The sequence below is a fragment of the Salvelinus fontinalis genome, chromosome 20, assembly GCF_029448725.1.
Source record: "Salvelinus fontinalis isolate EN_2023a chromosome 20, ASM2944872v1, whole genome shotgun sequence".
Lineage (NCBI taxonomy): Eukaryota > Metazoa > Chordata > Actinopteri > Salmoniformes > Salmonidae > Salvelinus > Salvelinus fontinalis.
In genome coordinates, this window is record NC_074684.1 from 6784759 (window position 1) to 6806833 (window position 22075).

The window sequence follows — 22075 nt, forward strand, 5'->3', positions numbered from 1 at the left end:
TTAATCAGTAATGAATGATGAATGAAAGTGACTGCCCGTCCCTGTACCAGAAGGCTTGCTCAGCTCTCAATTTTACAACCAAGATACATTTGAAGTCGGAAGTTTACATACACTTAGGTTGGAGTCGTTAAAACTTGTTTTTCAACCACTCCACAAATTTCTTGATAACCTTTTGTCAATAGGGGGGCGCTATTTTCACTTTGTAAAAAATCGTTCCCAAATTAAACTGCCTCGTACTCAATTCTTGCTCGTACAATATGCATATTATTATTACTATTGGATAGAAAACACTCTAGTTTCTAAAACCGTTTGAATTATATCTGTGAGTAAAACAGAACTCATTTTGCAGCAAACTTCCTGTTAGGAAGTGAAAAATCTGAAAATCGGGGGCTCTGTTCCAGCGCCATCCTATTAATTTGCCTGAAATCTATGGATCTACATGAACTGCATACGCCTTCCACTAGTCAATAGGCAGTGAGAGGTGGAATGGGGTGTATAGCTTGATCTGAGGCCGAACAAGACCTCTTGGAATGACGTGACCACTTTTTCCTTTGTTCAGCAACGCGCGAGAAGGAACCCTGGATTGCGTTCTGAAAAGCTTTCGTTATAGACGTTAGATATCTCCGGCTCTGATTTTATTTGATATATGTGTTAAAAAAATCATAAAGTAGTTATTTTAAACCGAGTTATCAGTTTATTGCAATTTTCTGCATTTTCTTTACTTTGCGTTATGGTGAAGTTGGACACTCCTGCGCCACATGGCTAGCTTTGGTTGCTAATTCGACAGATGAAGAGGACATTCTACAACCAAACAACGATTATTCTGGACAAAGGACCCCTTGTACAAGATTCTGATGGAAGCTCATCAAAAGTAGGAACCATTTATGATGTTATTTCATATTTCTGTCAAATGTGTATTCGTATTTTTCGCCCTGATTTTGGGCGCTGTCTCGCTATAACGTAAGCCGTATGTCGTACTAAATTTATTTAAAAAAATCTAACACAGCGGTTGCATTAAGAACTAGTATATCTTTCATTTGCTGTCCAACATGTATTTTTTAGTAAAGTTTATGATTAGTTATTTGATTAGGTGCCTCCAAGATTTCTCCGGACAATATTTTTGCATTTTGACTACGTATTCACATTGTAAAACCACGATTTGTGCCGCTAAATATGCACATTTTCGAACAAACCATATATGTATTGTGGAATATGATGTTATAGGACTGTCATCTGATGAAGATTGTGAAGGTTAGTGAATAAATGTATATCTTTTGCTGTTTTTTTCGCTATCGCTACCGTTGCGTTGAATGAATGCTGTTGTGTGGTTGGCTATTGTAGTAAGCTAATATAATGCTATATTGTGTTTTCGCTGTAAAACACTTAAAATCTGAAATATTGGCTGGATTCACAAGATGTTTGTCTTTCATTTGCTGTACACCATGTATTTTTCATAAATGTTTTATGATGAGTATTTAGGTATTTCACGTTGGTCTCTGTAGTTATTCTAGCTGCTTTGGTGAGATTTGTGATGGTGGCTGCAATGTAAAACTATGATTTATACCTGAAATATGCACATTTTTCGAACAAAACATATGCTATACAATAAATCTGTTATAAGACTGTCATCTGATGAAGTTGTTTCTTGGTTAGTGACTATTTATATCTTTATTTGGTCGAATTTGTGATAGCTACCTATGCAGGAAAAAAATTGTGAAAATATGCGGTTGAGTCTTTTGCTATCGTGGTTAGCTAATAGAAATACATAGTGTTTTCGCTGTAAAACATTTTAAAAATCAGAAATGATGGCTGGATTCACAAGATGTGTATCTTTCATCTGGTGTCTTGGACTTGTGATTTCATGATATTTAGATGCTAGTATTTACTTGTGGCGCTATGCTAGGCTATGCTAGCCAGCTTTTTTACTGATGAGGGTGCTCCCGGATCCGGGATGGTGACTCGTGACAAACTATAGTTTTGGCAAGTCGGTTAGGACATCTACTTTGTGCATGACACAACTCATTTTTCCAACAATTGTTTACAGACAGATTATTTCACTTATAATTCACTGCATCACAATTCCAGTGGGTCAGAAGTTTACATACACTAAGTTGACTGTGCCTTTAAACAGCTTGGAAAATTCCAGAAAATGATGGCATGGCTTTAGAAGCTTCTGATAGGCTAATTGACATAATTTGAGTCAATTGGAGGTGTACCTGTGGATGTGTTTCAAGGCCTACCTTCAAACTCAGTGCCTCACTGCTTGACATCATGGGAAAATCAAAAGAAATCAGACCTAAAAAAAAAAAATGTAGACCTCCACAAGCCTGGTTCATCCATGGGAGCAATTTCCAAACGCCTGAAGGAACCATGTCCATCTGTACAAACAATAGTATGCTATTATAAACACCATGGGACCACGCAGCCGTCATACCTCTCAGGAAGGAGACTCGTTCTGTCTCCTAGAGATGAACGTACTTTGGTGCGAAACGTGCAAATCAATCCCAGAAGAACAGCAAAGGACCTTGTGAAGATGCTGGAGGTAACAGGTACAAAAGTATCTATATCCACAGTAAAACGAGTCCTATATCGACATAACCTGAAAGGACGCTCAGTAAGGAAGAAGCCACAGCTCCAAAACCGCCATAAAAAAGCCAGACTATGGTCTCAGTCTTGACTCGGTCCCCCCCCCCCCCCCTGGTCTTGACCCGGACTCGATTTGCTCCGGTCTTGGAACGGTCTCGCTTTAGGTGGTCTTGAACAAAACACTGATGCTTCCCCAAAAATGTGAACAATAAATAAAAAAATATAATTGAAAACATTGTTTTATGCTTAGTTATAGTGAAGCACATCAATACTGGTCTTCATTTTGACAGTTTGTTGCAAAAGTGATATATTTTGGTCTTTTAGTAGCAAATCTAGCTCTTTTTGCCCCTAGTCGTTCAAGTCTACCATTGAATTCGTGATGTAGAGGCACCTTTAGAAGATGGCTCTACGTCATCTCAAGGGAGATGTGCTGGGTGGTACCACCTCAAGGCTTACTTTAAAAGCAAGTGACAGCGTGCCTTAATTGGCAATCGTCTTGGTAAGTGGAGTGTGCCAAAATATTTTGCATGATGCAGCCAAATTCAACGTTTTACTGGTTATTTCATACCCATCTGTGCTTTTGCGAAGACAAAAAACATGTAGGTGTCACGTTGGCATGAAGGATCGGGAGACCGACGCAGGAATGCTTAATAGGGGTTTTTATTCAGCCCAAATTACGGCGTGCCGTGTAAAGGCACGGGTCGAAGACCAAACGAACACTATACAAAAACACAGGGTTGAAACCCAAACAAAAGAGTGAAGAGTACCTTGAATAAATAACGCACGTGCACAATGATTAACACACGGGACGAGACCCGTAATCATCTGCGCAGTCCACAGGGGCACGAAAGCCCAAAACACACAGCGCAGGTACTCACACGCACATAGTAACAATAAAATCGACAGCACCATGGTGAACAAAGGGCACATATATACACATGCAATCAGTGGGAATAGGAGCCAGGTGTGAGCGATGAATGTTCCAGAGGGATCCGTGACAGTAGGCTATGAGAATTACACGGTTTATATTCGTAACTACATCCATCGTAACAAGTAATAGATGAATATGGTAGTCATGTCAACATGTTGTATTTTTCCCCCAACCACTAAAACAGTTCAGCAGGCTCATAGTTCAGTAGCTGCCAGTTCTAATCCCACATGGGGCAGATGTTTTTATACAGTACTGAAGACCAATCTGTGAGTTCATTTGACCATTGGAAAAAGAGCTACTTAGTAAATCCTGCAATGCGGGTTGGATTGAATTGAGTCCCTAATCTTCATTTTCAAGGTGATGATTGCACTTTTCTTCCCAACACAATACCGAAATAAATGCGAGTCCACATTAAAGATTTTTTTCTGCGTCCCATGGGGGTTTCCAATTTACACCGCAAGTGGCAAAAGATGTCAGGAACTCCGCGCCTTACCACTGAGCTAACTGTCCAGAGCCGTATTTGTTTCGCCATGCACATCATTTTATTATCAGAGCGTGCCAGTGGACTTCTGGTAAGTATGCTTTAGTGAGAACATTTTGGGATCAGGTACAACTACGTTCACATCCAAAAAGAGTATGACATGTTATATTATTTTTGGCCAGACATCATCAGATACATTGTACACATACTGAGTATCTACACATACTGAGTATCTACACATACTGAGTATCTACACATACTGAGTATCTACACATACTGAGTATCTACACATACTGAGTATCTACACATACTGAGGGACTCTGTTTTGCTCACTCAGATGCTTTCTCCGATGAGATTGGTGTATCTTGATGTCGGTGCGTGTCTTAAAGTTTTACTTTTGTTGCCTCTAAAAAGGAGCTCATGTCTTATTCAGGGGAGCTTAACTCTCCCTGGCTCCCCCGTAATTCGCACTCTGGTTTCAGGTACCCGCTTACCTGGTTTAGTTGGAGGTGAGAGGACGGCAGCAATCTTCTTCTGCAAAGACAGGAAAATCAATAAGTTACACATTAAAAGAGAGGGGCTAACTCTTATAAATGACCAGAATAGTCATCTTCCAAATACTTGTTTCGATATCTCGCGATGGGATTCGCTCTGAATCACTAAGTCTCGGAAGAACCAATGACACCCGTCTGTTGGAGACAAACGGGTTGAGTGGTGAACGAGGGGAGCCTCTCACCTCCTTATAAAGGAGTCACTCGCCCACCCTCTGGTCATTCTCACCTCTTCCTTGCAAAGAGAGTCAGTGTTGGGTTCGACATTTTGAACATTGAGATATTAAATAAATGATAGATAGAATCAAAGGAGAAAGTTAAGGGTTCTCTGTAGAAGAACAGATAGCTGTGGAATGTGTTGGGGGACAGGAGCAGAGCACCGTGTTGATACAGGGGAGACAGATGGACATCTTAGCAGCACTGTAGAATCTATTACATTCAACGGAACAACGGAACGACTTGATTAGTGTAGTGTTAGCTAGCTACATAGTTGTCTTTGCTGTCCTTGTATCTAAGATAACTGTGGAGTCTAGAGTAATTTTCGGTTAGCTAGCCAGCTATTTTCGTACGCCGCGCTGCCGTTCTCCTACCTAGTCAACACTGCTAACACTGCTAGCTAGCCAACTTCTACCGAATAGCAGCACTGTAGAAACTATTACATTACAACGGAACGATTTGAATAGTGTAGTGTTAGCTAGCTAGTGTTAGCTAGCTACATAGTTATCTTTGCTGTCCTTGTATCTAAGACAATTGTGTAGTTTTAGACTAATTATCTGGCCAGTTACCGAGGTTGCCTAGCCAGCTATCGAGGTTACCTAGCCAGCTACACATTCAAAAAACAACAACAACGCAGCCACTGCTAGCCAGCCTACTTCAGCAGTACTGTATCATTTTAGTCAATAAGATTTTTGCAACGTAAGCTTAACTTTCTGAACATTTGAGACGTGTAGTTCACTTGTCATTCCAATCTCCTTCGCATTAGTGTAGCCTCTTCTGTAGCCTGTCAACTATGTGTCTGTCTATCCCTGTTCTCTCCTCTCTGCACACACCATACAAACGCTTCACACCGCGTGGCCGCGGCCACCCTAACCTGGTGGTCCCAGCGCGCACGACCCACGTGGAGTTCCAGGTCTCCGGTAGCCTCTGGAACTGCCAATCTGCGGCCAACAAGGCAGAGTTCATCTCAGCCTATGCTTCCCTCCAGTCCCTCGACTTCTTGGCACTGACGGAAACATGGATCACCACAGATAACACTGCTACTCCTACTGCTCTCTCTTCGTCTGCCCACGTGTTCTCGCACACCCCGAGAGCTTCTGGTCAGCGGGGTGGTGGCACCGGGATCCTCATCTCTCCCAAGTGGTCATTCTCTCTCCCCTTACCCATCTGTCTATCGCCTCCTTTGAATTCCATGCTGTCACAGTTACCAGCCCTTTCAAGCTTAACATCCTTATCATTTATCGCCCTCCAGGTTCCCTCGGAGAGTTCATCAATGAGCTTGATGCCTTGATAAGCTCCTTTCCTGAGGACGGCTCACCTCTCACAGTTCTGGGTGACTTTAACCTCCCCACGTCTACCTTTGACTCATTCCTCTCTGCCTCCTTCTTTCCACTCCTCTCCTCTTTTGACCTCACCCTCTCACCTTCCCCCCCTACTCACAAGGCAGGCAATACGCTTGACCTCATCTTTACTAGATGCTGTTTACTAGATGCTCCACTAACCTCATTGCAACTCCCCTCCAAGTCTCCGACCACTACCTTGTATCCTTTTCCCTCTCGCTCTCATCCAACACTTCCCACACTGCCCCTACTCGGATGGTATCGCGCCGTCCCAACCTTCGCTCTCTCTCCCCCGCTACTCTCTCCTCTTCCATCCTATCATCTCTTCCCTCTGCTCAAACCTTCTCCAACCTATCTCCTGATTCTGCCTCCTCAACCCTCCTCTCCTCCCTTTCTGCATCCTTTGACTCTCTATGTCCCCTATCCTCCAGGCCGGCTCGGTCCTCCCCTCCCGCTCCGTGGCTCGACGACTCATTGCGAGCTCACAGAACAGGGCTCCGGGCAGCCGAGCGGAAATGGAGGAAAACTCGCCTCCCTGCGGACCTGGCATCCTTTCACTCCCTCCTCTCTACATTTTCCTCTTCTGTCTCTGCTGCTAAAGCCACTTTCTACCACTCTAAATTCCAAGCATCTGCCTCTAACCCTAGGAAGCTCTTTGCCACCTTCTCCTCCCTCCTGATTCCTCCTCCCCCCCCCCCCCCTCCTCCCTCTCTGCAGATGACTTCGTCAACCATTTTGAAAAGAAGGTCGACGACATCCGATCCTCGTTTGCTAAGTCAAACGACACCGCTGGTTCTGCTCACACTGCCCTACCCTGTGCTCTGACCTCTTTCTCCCCTCTCTCTCCAGATGAAATCTCGCGTCTTGTGACGGCCGGCCGCCCAACAACCTGCCCGCTTGACCCTATCCCCTCCTCTCTTCTCCAAACCATTTCCGGAGACCTTCTCCCTTACCTCACCTCGCTCATCAACTCATCCTTGACCACTGGCTACGTCCCTTCCGTCTTCAAGAGAGCGAGAGTTGCACCCCTTCTGAAAACCTACACTCGATCCCTCCGATGTCAACAACTACAGACCAGTATCCCTTCTTTCTTTTCTCTCCAAAACTCTTGAACGTGCCGTCCTTGGCCAGCTCTCCTGCTATTTCTCTCAGAATGACCTTCTTGATCCGAATCAGTCAGGTTTCAAGACTAGTCATTCAACTGAGACTGCTCTTCTCTGTATCACGGAGGCGCTCCGGACTGCTAAAGCTAACTCTCTCTCCTCTGCTCTCATCCTTCTAGACCTATCGGCTGCCTTCGATACTGTGAACCATCAGATCCTCCTCTCCACCCTCTCCGAGTTGGGCATCTCCGGCGCGGCCCACGTTTGGATTGCGTCCTACCTGACAGGTCGCTCCTACCAGGTGGCGTGGCGAGAATCTGTCTCCTCACCACGCGCTCTCACCACTGGTGTCCCCCAGGGCTCTGTTCTAGGCCCTCTCCTGTTCTCGCTATACACCAAGTCACTTGGCTCTGTCATAACCTCACATGGTCTCTCCTATCATTGCTATGCAGACGACACACAATTAATCTTCTCCTTTCCCCCTTCTGATGACCAGGTGGCGAATCGCATCTCTGCATGTCTGGCAGACATATCAGTGTGGATGACGGATCACCACCTCAAGCTGAACCTTGGCAAGACAGAGCTGCTCTTCCTCCCGGGGAAGGACTGCCCGTTCCATGATCTCGCCATCACGGTTGACAACTCCATTGTGTCCTCCTCCCAGAGCGCTAAGAACCTTGGCGTGATCCTGGACAACACCCTGTCGTTCTCAACTAACATCAAGGCGGTGGCCCGTTCCTGTAGGTTCATGCTCTACAACATCCGCAGAGTACGACCCTGCCTCACACAGGAAGCGTCGCAGGTCATAATCCAGGCACTTGTCATCTCCCGTCTGGATTACTGCAACTCGCTGTTGGCTGGGCTCCCTGCCTGTGCCATTAAACCCCTACAACTCATCCAGAACGCCGCAGCCCGTCTGGTGTTCAACCTTCCCAAGTTCTCTCACGTCACCCCGCTCCTCCGCTCTCTCCACTGGCTTCCAGTTGAAGCTCGCATCCGCTACAAGACCATGGTGCTTGCCTACGGAGCTGTGAGGGGAACGGCACCTCAGTACCTTCAGGCTCTGATCAGGCCCTATACCCAAACAAGGGCACTGCGTTCATCCACCTCTGGCCTGCTCGCCTCCCTACCACTGAGGAAGTACAGGTCCCGCTCAGCCCAGTCAAAACTGTTTGCTGCTCTGGCACCCCAATGGTGGAACAAACTCCCTCACGATGCCAGGTCAGCGGAGTCAATCACCACCTTCCGGAGACACCTGAAACACCACCTCTTTAAGGAATACCTAGGATAGGATAAAGCAATCCTTCTGACCCCCCCCCCCTTAAAAGATTTAGATGCACTATTGTAAAGTGGCTGTTCCACTGGATGTCATAAGGTAAATGCACCAATTTGTAAGTCGCTCTGGATAAGAGCGTCTGCTAAATGACTTAAATGTAAATGTAAATCTGTGGATTAGATGGAGGGGTTGAGGTCAGGAGGTGAGGACAGGTCACCTGAAGGGAGTAATAAGGGTTTGAGATCTTGTTACTCTTTTCCTGTTAGACCATAAACTAAGGATTGCAGCGAGGGAGTGTCTTAAGTAGGATGTATATAACTGTGATGTGAGAAATGTTTTGCAGTCTGATTACAGCTGTACAGAACCTTTGGGAAAAATGTAACTTGGTTAAAGCTTCTCTAGTGTCCGTGGGTCATTTACTCTGAAAAATAAGAACCTAACAGTAGAAAGGCCTCTTTAGTGTCCTAAGTTTTCATAACTGTGACCTTAATTGACTACCGTCTGTCTGTAAGCTGATAGTGTCTTAACGACCGTTCCACAGGTGCATGTTCATTAATTGTTTATGGTTCATTGAACAAGCATGGGAAACAGTGTTTAAACCCTTTACAATGAAGATCTGTGAAGTTATTTGGATTTTTACAAATTATCTTTGAAAGACAGGGTCCTGAAAAAGGGTTGTTTCTTATTAATATTGATTTGTTTAACACTTTGGTTACTACGTAATTCCATGTGTTATTTCATAGTTTCGATGTCTTCACTATTATTCTACAAAGTAGAAAATAGTGAAAATAAAGAAACATCCCTTGAGTGAGTAGGTGTGTCCAAACCTTTGATTGGTACTGTACTTCCATACATTTTTTTAGCGGGCACCGGGTGACCTTCAGACGAGTGTTGTGAGGCCTGTGGGCGTCCTCGTGCAAAACTTGTACATGTTCGTGAGAGTTCCACCTTTCCACAGAGAGGTCATATTAGTGTTCGGACGCTACAGACAGAAGTTGGCAGATCGGCTGTACCAACTTCAGACGAGTCCCAAGACACGTGTGGAGCAAAACGGAGAACACCATCGTGTTCGCGAGAGTCTCATCTTTCCGTAGAGGGGTCATAATAGTTTGTAGGCCAAATCGGTCGGACGCAACAGAAGATTTTTGTTTGAAGACCGATTTTCGGGATGTCTCATGGCTTGATAAACAGCTCTAGCTCTGTCACCTTTCACCGTAGATGCAGAAGTGTGACATAGGCGAATGCAGTGGATTAAGACGCATCCAATGCAAAGAAAAAAATACATCTCTAGTTTAAACTGACAGATTTTTATGCAGATTGTTTTATTATGCTAATTCGATTTCCATGGGGGGACGAAGACATCGACCTTAGTGGGTTAAACGGTGTATAAAAAGTTGCCGCATCTACTCCGACAATAACTATTTAGTGTGTGTATGCCTGTTCAGCCTTACCTTTCCGCTGCTGGGGATGATGAAACCGCTACTGTCGTTGAATAGGTGCACCTGTGGTGGCAGCACCTGGGGAGTGGGTTTGGTGTTGAACTCTCTGACGCTGGCACACGTCATCACACTCTCAACGTACTTGTGGACTGGGTCCTTGTCCTCCTCTCGCAGCTGCAGACACACACATACAAGCCGTCATATCTTTTTCCTATACATCTTTTCTGAAATCAACATTTTCACTATTTGCTCCAGTCCTGTGACTTTTCAGGGTGGTAGTTTGACCCAATGGGCTGTATCCCAAATTTGACGCTGTTTCCTATATAGTGCACTACTTTTGTTCAGGGCCCATATGGTTTTGGTCAAAAGTAGTGCACTATAAAGGGGAAAGGGTGCCATTTGTGATCATTGAATGACAGTGGCATTTACCTTAGGGGTGAGACGAGGGATGTAACCAAGGTGGTAGATCCTGGTTAGAGGCTTGATGGGTATGTTGGCAGCAGTTTTGGGGATGAAGAGGGGCTCTGGGTCCACCCCTGAGGTGAGGTCCCACAGGGTAAAGACGCGGATGCCTCGATTGGGCTGGACCTCATGGTCCACCTTAGACATAGCTGGACAGGGAGAGAAGGAGGAACCGTTCATCAGCGTGTTCCAAGTTGATGTGCAATGTTTCATTCATTTGGTCAATAAGAGAATAGAATGCAACATTGTTGTACATTCTGAGACAGACATTTGCCTTTGGCGCCGTCTCACAAGTCCCCAAATCCAGTCACCCTGGATATGAACTTACTGTAAACGGGAAGCATCTGGTTCTGGTGATTCTCTGCTGCTGTGGTCTGTTTGGTGATCTTGCATTTGAAGCAGGAGCAGCCCAACATACAGTCTGGCCTGTAGCAGTGGAGTGGACCCCTGGACACCCGGGCCAGGCTGGAACACACACACCCCAACCTGCAGAACTCAGAACCACACTCTGGACCATCCACTGGGCTGGCATTGGGGGCTCTAATCTTAGAAAGACCCTGAAGGGAACAGACAGAGAGACCATCAGACGGTGTGTGTGTGTGTGTGTGTGTGTGTGTGTGTGTGTGTGTGTGTGTGTGTCAGACCTACCTGTGCAGTGAGCAGGGCCATCAGGGCCGTCTCCACCCTCTCAGTAGTAATGTGTGTTCTGTCGTGTCCCTGGTAGAAGGTGGCATCCTCCATCTCCATCATTTTCAGCTGGATCTTAGAAAGGCCACTCAACCCGCTGGAGAGGCTTCCTCCTGGGCTGGTGTCCCTCCTCACTGCCTCCTTACCTGGAAGTGACCTATTGATACAAGGATAATGTATAATAAAAGCTTTATTGTCCATTGTAGGGTAAAAAAAAAAAAAGGAGACTTGCTCAATCCCAAACACAAATATCTACAGAACATGAAAAATGTCAGACTCATTTCATATTGCTTTGGGTCAACATGAAATAGAGAGATGTCTATACTGTATGATTTGGCATGGGTATAACGTGTCTGTAGTAGCACGCCCTTACCTTTGTGCATTAGGGCTGGTGACTTTCACCTCAGCTGTAGCTTCAGCAGCAGTTGTTTTGTTACTGTTGGAGACCTGAATGGGCCGTAATACAGAGGCGAATCTGCCTTTGCCCTGTTCTGGTGTTATATGGTGCTGTTTCCCTTGTGGTGGTGCATGGTTTGGTTTGGACTTGGCTGCTTTAGGAGGGGTCACGTGGTCTTTGATAGGTGAAGGGGGCTTCTTTAGAGCAGCGTACAGAAGAGGTTTCGGGGAGAGGGGGCAGGGTCTACAGAAGGCAGGTGGCTGAGGCGGAGGGGCGCGCATCTTCAAAACGCTCTCCTGGGTCCGCACGTAGCTGGTCACAGGTAGCTGATAGGCCACGGAGCCCAGGGGGTTGTGGGAGAAGGCGTCGGTGCAGGCTCTGATTCGCTGGGCCTCTCTCTCCAGGTACTGGTCGAGCGTATCGCTGCAGAAGGCAGAGCGGTTCTGGTTCTGAGAGGACACTCTGGTCCTGATGAACTTGTCCCTCCAGCCCTTGATTTTGGTCAGGTCACTGGTCTTCCCTGTCCTGGAGACAAAGGACCTGCTTCCATCTGCACAGAGAGGCGACAAGGTCATTAGAGAGAGAGACACGGGCCCGATTTCAAATCAACAACTAGACCCTTCACCTAGCCTCTACCCCCTTAGTGTTTGGAGGAGACAAGGTCATTAGAGAAGAGATACAGGCCCAATTCTAATTTAACAACTAGACCCTTCACCTAGCCACTACCTCTTCGGGGTTTGGAGACTAAGTACACTGCTCAAAAAAATAAAAGGAACACTTAAACAACCCAATGTAACTCCAAGTCAATCACACTTCTGTGAAATCAAACTGTCCGCTTAGGAAGCAACACTGATTGACAATAAATTTCACATGCTGTTGTGCAAATGGAATAGACAAAAGGTGGAAATTATAGGCAATTAGCAAGACACCCCCAATAAAGGAATGGTTCTGCAGGTGGTGACCACAGACCACTTCTCAGTTCCTATGCTTCCTGGCTGATGTTTTGGTCACTTTTGAATGCTGGCGGTGCTTTCACTCTAGTGGTAGCATGAGACGAAGTCTACAACCCACACAAGTGGCTCAGGTAGTGCAGTTCATCCAGGATGGCACATCAATGCGAACTGTGGCAAAAAGGTTTGCTGTGTCTGTCAGCGTAGTGTCCAGAGCATGGAGGCGCTACCAGGAGACAGGCCAGTACATCAGGAGACGTGGAGGAGGCCGTAGGAGGGCAACAACCCAGCAGCAGGACCGCTACCTCCGCCTTTTTGCAAGGAGGAGCACTGCCAGAGCCCTGCAAAATTTCCTCCAGCAGGCCACAAATGTGTCATCTATGCATAGTCACTTTAATTAACTCTACCTACATGTACATACTACCTCAACTAACCAATGCTCCCGCACATTGACTCTGTACCGGCACCCCCCTGTTTACATTATGATTTTTTACTGTTTCTCTTTAATTACTTGTTACTTTTATCTCTTATCCGTATTTTTTTTAAACTGCACTGTCGGTTAGGGGCTTGTAAGTAAGCATTTCACTGTAAGGTCTACACCTGTTCTATTCGGAGCATGTGACAAATAAAATTTGATTTGAGCTAGTTTGTTTTTTCTTAGCAAGTTAAGCTAAATCGTGTTAGCCACTAATTCTAATCGCTAGATAGCTGGCTAGCTAATAAAAGTAACGAGTCAGAGCAAACGTAACTAGCTAATACAGCCTGATAACAGTGCTGGTGGAAGCATGTTGTTTGTGCAACAGTATCTTCTAAATCAAAGAGGAATAGGCAAAGCATGTATATGTTGGCTACATGAATGAAGATGTAATGTAGCCAAAGATTATAGGGTCCTCTAGGAAACACTGAACATCACTTTGGTTCCGACCCCGTCACAATAACTCGTCCATGGCATTTTCATTCGTTGTCATGTCAAACAACACTATATTTAAAGTGCCCACTATTATTTATATTTTAACTATAGAATTAGAATAAACATTCTATTTTCCATGATTCCAAAAGTTCACCCAAGTGTTTTGATCTAAATCGCAATTGCAACATTTGGTTAAAAATGAGGCCTAGTATTTTTGCCCACATCATGGCAGTATGGAAATGATCTCAAATGAGTGCAGGAAATTATTTTAGGTTGAAGTTGAACAGTATAAAACAATCAGAATGGAGAAAGACCCATTGAAATCATTCAGAATATATGTATGGCCACCCTAGGGTCACGCACTAGTCATAAAGCAAATGTAGAACTTTTAAATCAAAAACATAAAATACCGTCAAATACTGTCCAACTTTTGAAAAATACCATATGATATTTTGGCTATATCGCCCTACTTTCAAGTGTAATTAATTTACTACTAGGCTAGGCGTTAACAATTCTCAATTAGGGAATAATACTATGTCTATTAATACGTTCCCTTGTTGGTAACTATGACAAAATCCCTGGGCCTGCTAAAGGTGTCTCTACTCAAATGAAACCCAGTGAAAGCAAGTAAGCCTTGTGCTGACATCCCATGTCATACTGTATTGTGAATGGCAATCAGTGAAAAAGACAGTTGGCGTTGATGTTCTATTTTGTGTGTCTCCAGGCGTCTTGTTGCCAAGTACGCTGCTAGAGAATGACAAGCCCCTTTCAGAGTATGTACAGTAGAACAGAACTTCTTTGCAGCCTTACCAGTTCTCTCTGGGTATTCCTGCACGACTGGTGACGTGTTACTTGGTGGCATATCCTCCACATGGACACCAAGAGCTTCCTGTGACACAGAGGAAGAGATTACATTTTCAATACCATCTGCACCTTCAGCAAATATACACAAAGTTTCCCACTTATATTTTCAACTCAGGGGATCTAAATGAACAGTTGTCTGAAACTCCTTTTTCCCCATACTCTCAGAGCACGAGTGTTGTGTTTTACCTTGGAAGTAAAGGACACAAAAAGTAGACCCTCCACGTCGTCCAGTTGAGGCTGCATAGCGACAGTTACCGGGCTGCTTGTTAACGTGACAGCCGCTTTCGCCACCTTAGTCCCCTTAGTGACTTTTCCTGCATTGCCCCAACGATTGCCCCCTGATTTCCGCCCCTTCTTCCATGGCTTTGGGACAGCAAAGGGTGAGGTGGTTGGGGTTGGAAGTGAAGGTGAGGGGCTAGGTTTGGGAGCGATCTTCTGTAATTTGGATGTTTTAGGGGTTAAGCTGGCAGCCTTGCCCTCTTGAGGTTCGGCAACCAAAATGGGCGAGGTCATGGTGGGTTCTACAAGCGTAACCTTCTTTGAGGACGGAACCTCAGACTTCATCGGTTCTACAGTGGAAGATTCTGAAGGCTTTGAACAGCTGTTGGTGTGTAACGCAGCATACTGTGTAGCATTATGAGTGTTAGCAGTCAGGCTGGCCTGTATGAAGGGGTCCATCCCAGCCCCACCTTGTCTCTCCTCCCCAGACCCCTGTCTCTCCCCAGGCCTGGAGGCTCCTGAAGACAGGGCTAGCTGGGCTTGGAGGTACCGTCTGTGGAAGACGTGGTCACCGTCACTATCGTCAAGATCTATCCCCTCCTCACTGGCAGACACGTCAGTCTGGCTGGCATCGGAGTCTGCTGTAGTGGCTGTACCAGGGGCAACTCTCCTCAGCTTCGCTGAGACTTCAGCCTCCACAGGGTGAGTAGTAGAGAGATAATCTTTCTTCATGCTACAACACAATGAGCGATTTGTTCTAAATATGAACAAATAAATTAAATTGGATCGGTGTATCAAAAATGTATGTCAAAATTAATAACATTGAGTGAACACACATCCAGGAAAACGTACAGTTATTACTATAACTACTGTTCCCTAAAGGAGGAAAACGAGGTACAACACAGCTGTGGGGAGATCGCGTGCTAGTTCCCTCTACTGAAGAACATTAGAATCACATCCGACAAGGCCAATGAACACTGTGCCTCACCGGAAGATAAACCCCATGCACGGATTAATATCTTAAATTCAGTACCGCTCTTCACCGAGCCCAGAACTGGGCAGTGCGGGCCTAACAGGTGTTGTACCTCATTTCCCTCCTTCAGGGAACCGTAGTTATAGTCCTAACTTATTTCATTATGTTTCCTTTTAGTCGGTCAACTCGGTACAACACAGCTACGGGGACATGAAATCACACCCCAAGCCAACCCCAGCAGACACCAAATGAAATGGCCCATGGCAGACCACCCAGAGTTCCAACCTGACAGGAAAACCTGCGGTCCCAGGTACTGCGCAATCTGCGCGCTGCCTAATGATCTTCTCCTAGCCTAGCCATAAGGGCAGTGAAATCCAAGCGATAAAACCTTACAAAAAAGTGTGTGGCGATGCCCAACTCGACACAGCACAAATATCTCCTACAGGCAACCCTTTAAAACAACGCCCAACAAGCAGACAGACCCCTGGCGGAGTGAGCACATACATTGTTAGGTAATTCCTCCGTTTTGCTGTCATATGCCAGAGAAATTGCCTCCACAATCCAGTGGGAAAGACGCTGTTTGGAAAGCACTCTACCACGAGCCGGATTAGCAAACCAGACAAACAGTTGGGTCACACAAACGTACACCCTTGGTCCGCTCAAAGACACAGGGAATGTAAGCTAGAGACCTGTAGGATAGTCATGACTAGGGTTGCAAAGCAGCGGAAACTTTTTGGGGGGAATTTTTCTTAAATTAACTTAGCTTAAATTCATTATGTGAGATGCACATAAGGCAATTCTAGGTCTTGTGGCATATTTTGGTTAAACTATCCCCAATTCAATGGAATTGCAACCCTCTGCATGCACAGTGCATTCTTCCATCACATGTGCAGTGCACTCTTCCACTACATGTGCAGCTGATTCTCAAGACCTTGCACACTAATGAGATGCTATTGAGGCCACACTACTACACTGTCTGAGCCAAGGACTACATGCTTTCTGGTTTTGATTGCAATACTGTGTGGGGTGAATATATTTTATATGACATACATGATTTTTTGTTAACTAGTAAATAGTAGTCCAAAGTGTGTTTAAATAATTTCTAACTTGTTTACAATTTCTGCTTGTTAGTTTTTGCTACCATATGGGTTTTAGTTTGCTTGAGCCTGCTAATTGAGGAGTGTTAATTCACCTGTTTCCAAACATGTTTCATTTAAAAACGTTTCTTACAAAAGGAGTTGTTTAATCTAACTGCTTAACTATTTATCTGAACATTGAATTGTATTTGTTGTTTTTTTACTCATCTTTACAGGAAAATGCCACGGGCACTATCTGATGTGTGGAGACATTTCACTGCAGCTAATGTAGAAGGAAGAGCTGTGTACATTTGCAAATACTGTGCCAAATCATATGTGAAGAATGCAACAAAGATGCAGAATCATCTGGCTAAGTGCATAAAGTTCCCTCAGCGCTCACAAGCAACCTCTAACAAAGTCCCTTTACTTCTATTTGAGGTGAAAATTAGGAATCAGACACCTTATCGATAGAAACAGCTCATGATCCTCATGGAATCAGAAGTTTTTTTGACTCAATGGAGGAACGTAGTCAGAAAAATGCTGATGAATGTCTTGCTCGAGCTGTGTATGCAACTGGTTCACCTTTGATGCTCACAGGCAATGTGTATTGGAATTTCTGAATGTTCTTCGCCCAGCATACACCCCTCCAACCAGACATGCTTTATCTACTCATTTGCTGGATGCAGAGTTCAACAGACTTCAAGTAAAGGTCAAACAAATCATAGAGAAAGCAGACTGTATTGCAATCATCTCTGATGGGTGGTCGAATGTTTGTGGGCAAGGAATAATTAACTACATCATCTCCACCCCTCAACCAGTATTCTACAAGAGCGCAGACAAGGGACAACAGACACACCGGTCTCTACATTGCAGATGAGCTGAAGGCAGTCATCAATGACCTTGGACAACAGAAGGTATTCGCACTGGTGACAGACAATGCTGCAAACATGAAGGCTGCTTGGTCTAAAGTGGAGGAGTCCTACCGTCACATCACACCCATTGGCTGTGCTGCTCATGCATTAAATCTGCTCCTCAAGTACATCATGGCACTGAAAACAATGGATACACTCTACAAGAGAGCCAAGGTAATGGTTAGGTATGTGAAGGGTCATCAAGTTATAGCAGCAATCTACCTCATCAAAGTGAGAAGAATAAGAGCACCACATTGAAGTTGCCCAGCAACACCCGTTGGGGTGGTGTTGTCATCATGTTTGACAGTCTCCTGGAGGGGAAGGAGTCTCTCCAAGAAATGGCCATATCACAGTCTGCCAATATGGACAGCCCCATCAAGAAGATCCTCCTGGATGATGTATTTTGGGAGAGTGGAAAGCAGCCTGAAACCTATAGCAGTAGCCATAGCACAGATTGAGGGAGACAATGCCATCCTGTCTGATGTTCAGACTCTGCTTGCAGATGTAAAAGAAATCCGTACTGCCCTGCCCACTTCACTGTTACTCCAAGCAGAGAAAACTGCAGTTCTGAAATACATCAAAAAGCATGAAAACTGCCTGAAACCCATTCACGCGGCAGCGTACTTGGGGGACAAGTCTGGCAAGAGCGTCCTGTCTGGTGCAGAGATCAACAAGGCCTATGGTGTCATCACTACTGTGTCTCGCCACCTTGGCCTGGATGAGAGCAAGGTTCTTGGCAGTCTGGCGAAGTACACTTCCAAGCAAGGGCTTTGGGAAGGGCTTTGGGATGGAGATGTAATATGGCAGTCATGCCAACATATCTCAGCCACCAGCACATTCTGGCCTGCCAACAACGGGAGAAAATGCCTAAGCACTATGTACACCACCAACAGCTCCAGGTAATTGATGTGCAGCGTGCTCTGCGACACTGTCCACAACCCCGGATTGAGCTGCCCTCGCACAGTGCACCCCACCCTCGGGGTGATGCGTCTATCGTGATCACCTATTAGGATATAACTGGACCCATGGGGTCCCCAGCAACCAAAGCCACGGGTCCCTCCACCGAGCCAGAGCCCATAAGCATGACTGGGATATCCGGAGTGACCGGTTTAGGTGGCACGACACGTCCATGCGAGTGTATCACACTGAAAGAACACGGTGGGCTGTCAGATTTTACGAAAACATTGTGTGATTTACTCAAACATGTTTTGTTTCTCCTCAACAGGATTTCTTTGCTTGCAATCAATGCAACACGAAGCAAAATCAGATCTACTAGTTTGAATCATGTAGGGGGAGTGTGAACCAATAAAGTTAATTCATGCGGAGTAACAATTCAAACCGCGCGGGAGAAGAATCTTCCAGAAAGAACGCTGACGCGTTAGCGGAGAAGACAGTACCTAGAATCTTGGTCAAGGTAAGCATGGTGATTGATTTTATTCAAACTTTGTCTGTGTTGTTGTAGTCAGAATTGTAAGCATTAACGTTATTAGTGATTGCTCGATATCATCATTTTGTGCTCGTGTCTGAAACATATTGGCATGGCAGCTAAAGGTAAAATACGATGTTGCTAGCTAGCTTCTATGAACAGTAAAACAGGACTAGGTCAAGATTTACATTTTGTAAGGAGGTAGTTGGTGAAACACCATGATATTTACCTATTGTTCAAGAAGTTCGAATTTACCAAGCCAAGAACTAATTAAGGTTTGCTGAGGGGTGCACATTGCTTGAGCTAGCTAACATGCTAGCTAACTTTCTACCTAACTAATGCTTTGGTGCTTGTGGACGACATCGTCTGCAATCACTTTGCAGCAGCATTTAGTGCACCATTTTTTTTTTCTTGTGAGGTAAATGTATAAGAAAATAAGTTAAAAAATGGCTTTTCATTACATATTTGAGATCTAATGATTATACACATAATCCTTTGAGATAGGTGCTTTCATGCAGTTTAACAGTTTGCCCGTGGCTGCCTGCATGTTGTAAAACATGGTGCAAAGGTGACAGACTTATTGAAATGGGATGTGGAGTTCATTTTAGCAGTTGAACAGTATTACTTTATATTATGGGTGTCCATTTATCAATACATTTAAAATGATAAAATAATTCAACATATGTGCATATGAGTGGATGCATGCATAAATCAATAGAAAATTGAATCAAACAATTCATAATGAAAAAAAGTATTTAATGGACAAAATGTATATTTACAGGTCCATGATGTTTGCCTACTACATTTGATCTGCTTTGTCTACCCATTCAAAGGCTATATAGTGTTGGTGAGTACTTTTATCAGTGGTTGTTTTAGGTTGTGGAAATGTAAGGGGTGTTGCGAATTGGTGTCAAGTAGGTCCCAAAGTTAAAGCACCCACATTATGGCCGTACTGTCCGTTACCCATGTACACACATTGACTGTCCATGCGCATTTAAGACCTGGGATGCCTTAATTGTGCACCAAAGTAAAGTCCACTCAACAGAGGTTACTAAAAATCTGACTGAGAAGTGTTCTTTCACTGTATGTGGAGGATGGAGAACCAGTTTGAAATACAAACTGGCAAACTACCACACTCGCCTGAGAAGACTGGGATGTCCAGAGGTGAAGATAAAGTCCTTGAAGCACAAACCTGCAGGGAAGTCAAGTACAGCCTATGGTGTTAAAAAGACAAAGAGAGCAGAAGTGAACCTTTGCCCCACATATCCCTCAGGAGAAACAGAAGAGAGCCTCAGGGACATGCGGAAAGCTCTACTGTCCAATGTGAAGAAAGGGAACAGAGACAGTGAAGTTCAAAATGGAGAAGACGTGAAGTTGTCCGTGACGCACCCATGGTAGAGGACTTCATGGCAAGATGGCCTGCGCTCTTTTATGTCATTGAGGTAAATTAGCCATGCCTAGTTATTTCTCTCCCTATAGAGAACCCTCCAGTTTGATGATGGTGTGATCATCTCCAGTCTATTCTCCTTTCTGCAGTTTTTAATCAAATTTGTTTAACTACTATTTTCAGGTCAATGCTGAGTTTAAGAGAATCACCACAATACCACTCCAGTCTAAATGTATTTCTCAACTTGATATACACTCAGATAAACTGCTAAAGTTTTTCGAAAGACTGAGGAGGACAGCTGGGCAGAAGACTCATATGAATCATGGCACCTATGGCTGATGTAAGAATTCATTATGCTTCAAAAGACACATTCATATGTGGTTCTACACCAAAAGTTGACTTCAAAATAAAACATACATTTAAAAAAAATCCTTCTCTTTTGTTAGAATAGCAACATAGATGTCAGACGAGAGTGCATCCTAAAAGGGAGTGTGTGTGTGTGTATATGGGTGAAGACCCAGAAAAGCTTGTTCAGGAATGTGGTATGTGTTTCCTTCTTCCTTCTCTTCCTCTCCTGTTCCGTGCCACCATCATATTCCATCACTAGCTATTCTATTACTGTGTCATCTCCTCTGTCTTCCATCTTATTTCATTAGCTGCGGTTAGATGCACCATTCTTTTCTTCCAGAATTGTATCATTCAGATGAAAGACTCATGTCTTTTTTTGGTTTGCATGAATGCTGAATACAGCGATCGAAATTGACTGTGTCTCAAATGTAATCTGAATAGAATGGAAATCTTGGTTAGAATTACTTCATTTTTGCCTTGTAAAATGCGGGTTTCAAATATTGCCATTTAGTTGACACTTAAAAGGACTCCGGTCTTGATTTATTTCGGTCTATATCATGCTCTTGTGCTTCATGAGCTATACTTTTTGCAACCTAGAGTCCCTAACTGTAAACACTTCATTGATGAATGATTCATGTTGTATGACTGACCAGTTTTGCCTTTGTGTCTTATTCAGGACATGGATGAAGAGTCCTCCAAGGCAGCCATTGAGGACACCACTGTGGGGATCTACATTATCAAAGACCATGTGAGTGAGGAACCAGAGGACACTGGGATTATCCTTGAAGGCGTCAAGGTGCTGCAGGATCTAGGCAACGTAGCGTTTGCTGTTGCGATGCTGTTCGGCATCATCTATGCCATGAACCTCAGTTACCCTACCGAGCTCCGCTACACTAAGTCTTTCAGAAGGTTTTTATGGAACTGAATGGGGAAAACTTTCTAACAAAGCTGTTGCATTTAAAAAAAACAGGCTGTTTCAGTGAGCCGTTTTGTTGTGCGTTTCACATTGTATGTTCGATTTACGTTGAACTTGTTAGATTGTTCACAAAAACCCAAAACAGAATGAGCATGTTTAAAGATGGAGCTATTGTGATGTTGTTAGACATTTTGTATGGTGTTTTGAGTAGATGCCCTTAATTTTCTTTGCGGCTTAAGGAAAAAGTTCAGTTTCACTTTGTTCTGACTTTTAGTCAATAAAGTTAAGATGCACCAATATGTACACATACCTACCTCATTCTTTGTCTGTTACTCCTTATGAAAAATAACTACCTCATTTTGTAACAAAATGCATTAGAGTGTGTGTGACCAATCGTTGTTAGGACAAGTCTTTTTTTATACAGATATATAGCCTATATTACTGTGATTTAGACCTGTGCAATTCATTGAAACAGAATGCGCTGAAATGGAGTGAAACAGCTCTTCTCTTGACTCATTATGAAACCCAGAGACTGAACACGGGAAATCAGCATGGGTGTGTAACGCCACCTGCTCCGTCAACTCTGCTACCACTAGCCAATCATCCAAGTAGTCCAATATCCTGAA

At 44.4% G+C, this 22075-nt stretch overlaps 1 protein-coding gene across 1 annotated transcript in view; it reads right to left on the reverse strand.

Moving 5' to 3' along the window:
* LOC129817205 (uncharacterized) overlaps positions 1-22075 on the reverse strand; it is a 38893-nt gene that overhangs the window by 9372 nt on the left and 7446 nt on the right. The window contains exons 3-10 of the mRNA XM_055872219.1: positions 14380-15169; positions 14140-14218; positions 11446-12019; positions 11034-11229; positions 10714-10942; positions 10353-10534; positions 9936-10097; positions 4493-4532 (exon numbers count right to left, since the gene is read on the reverse strand). Of these exons, the coding sequence (XP_055728194.1) occupies positions 4493-4532; positions 9936-10097; positions 10353-10534; positions 10714-10942; positions 11034-11229; positions 11446-12019; positions 14140-14218; positions 14380-15169 (2252 nt within the window). The remainder of the gene's footprint in view (positions 1-4492; positions 4533-9935; positions 10098-10352; positions 10535-10713; positions 10943-11033; positions 11230-11445; positions 12020-14139; positions 14219-14379; positions 15170-22075) is intronic.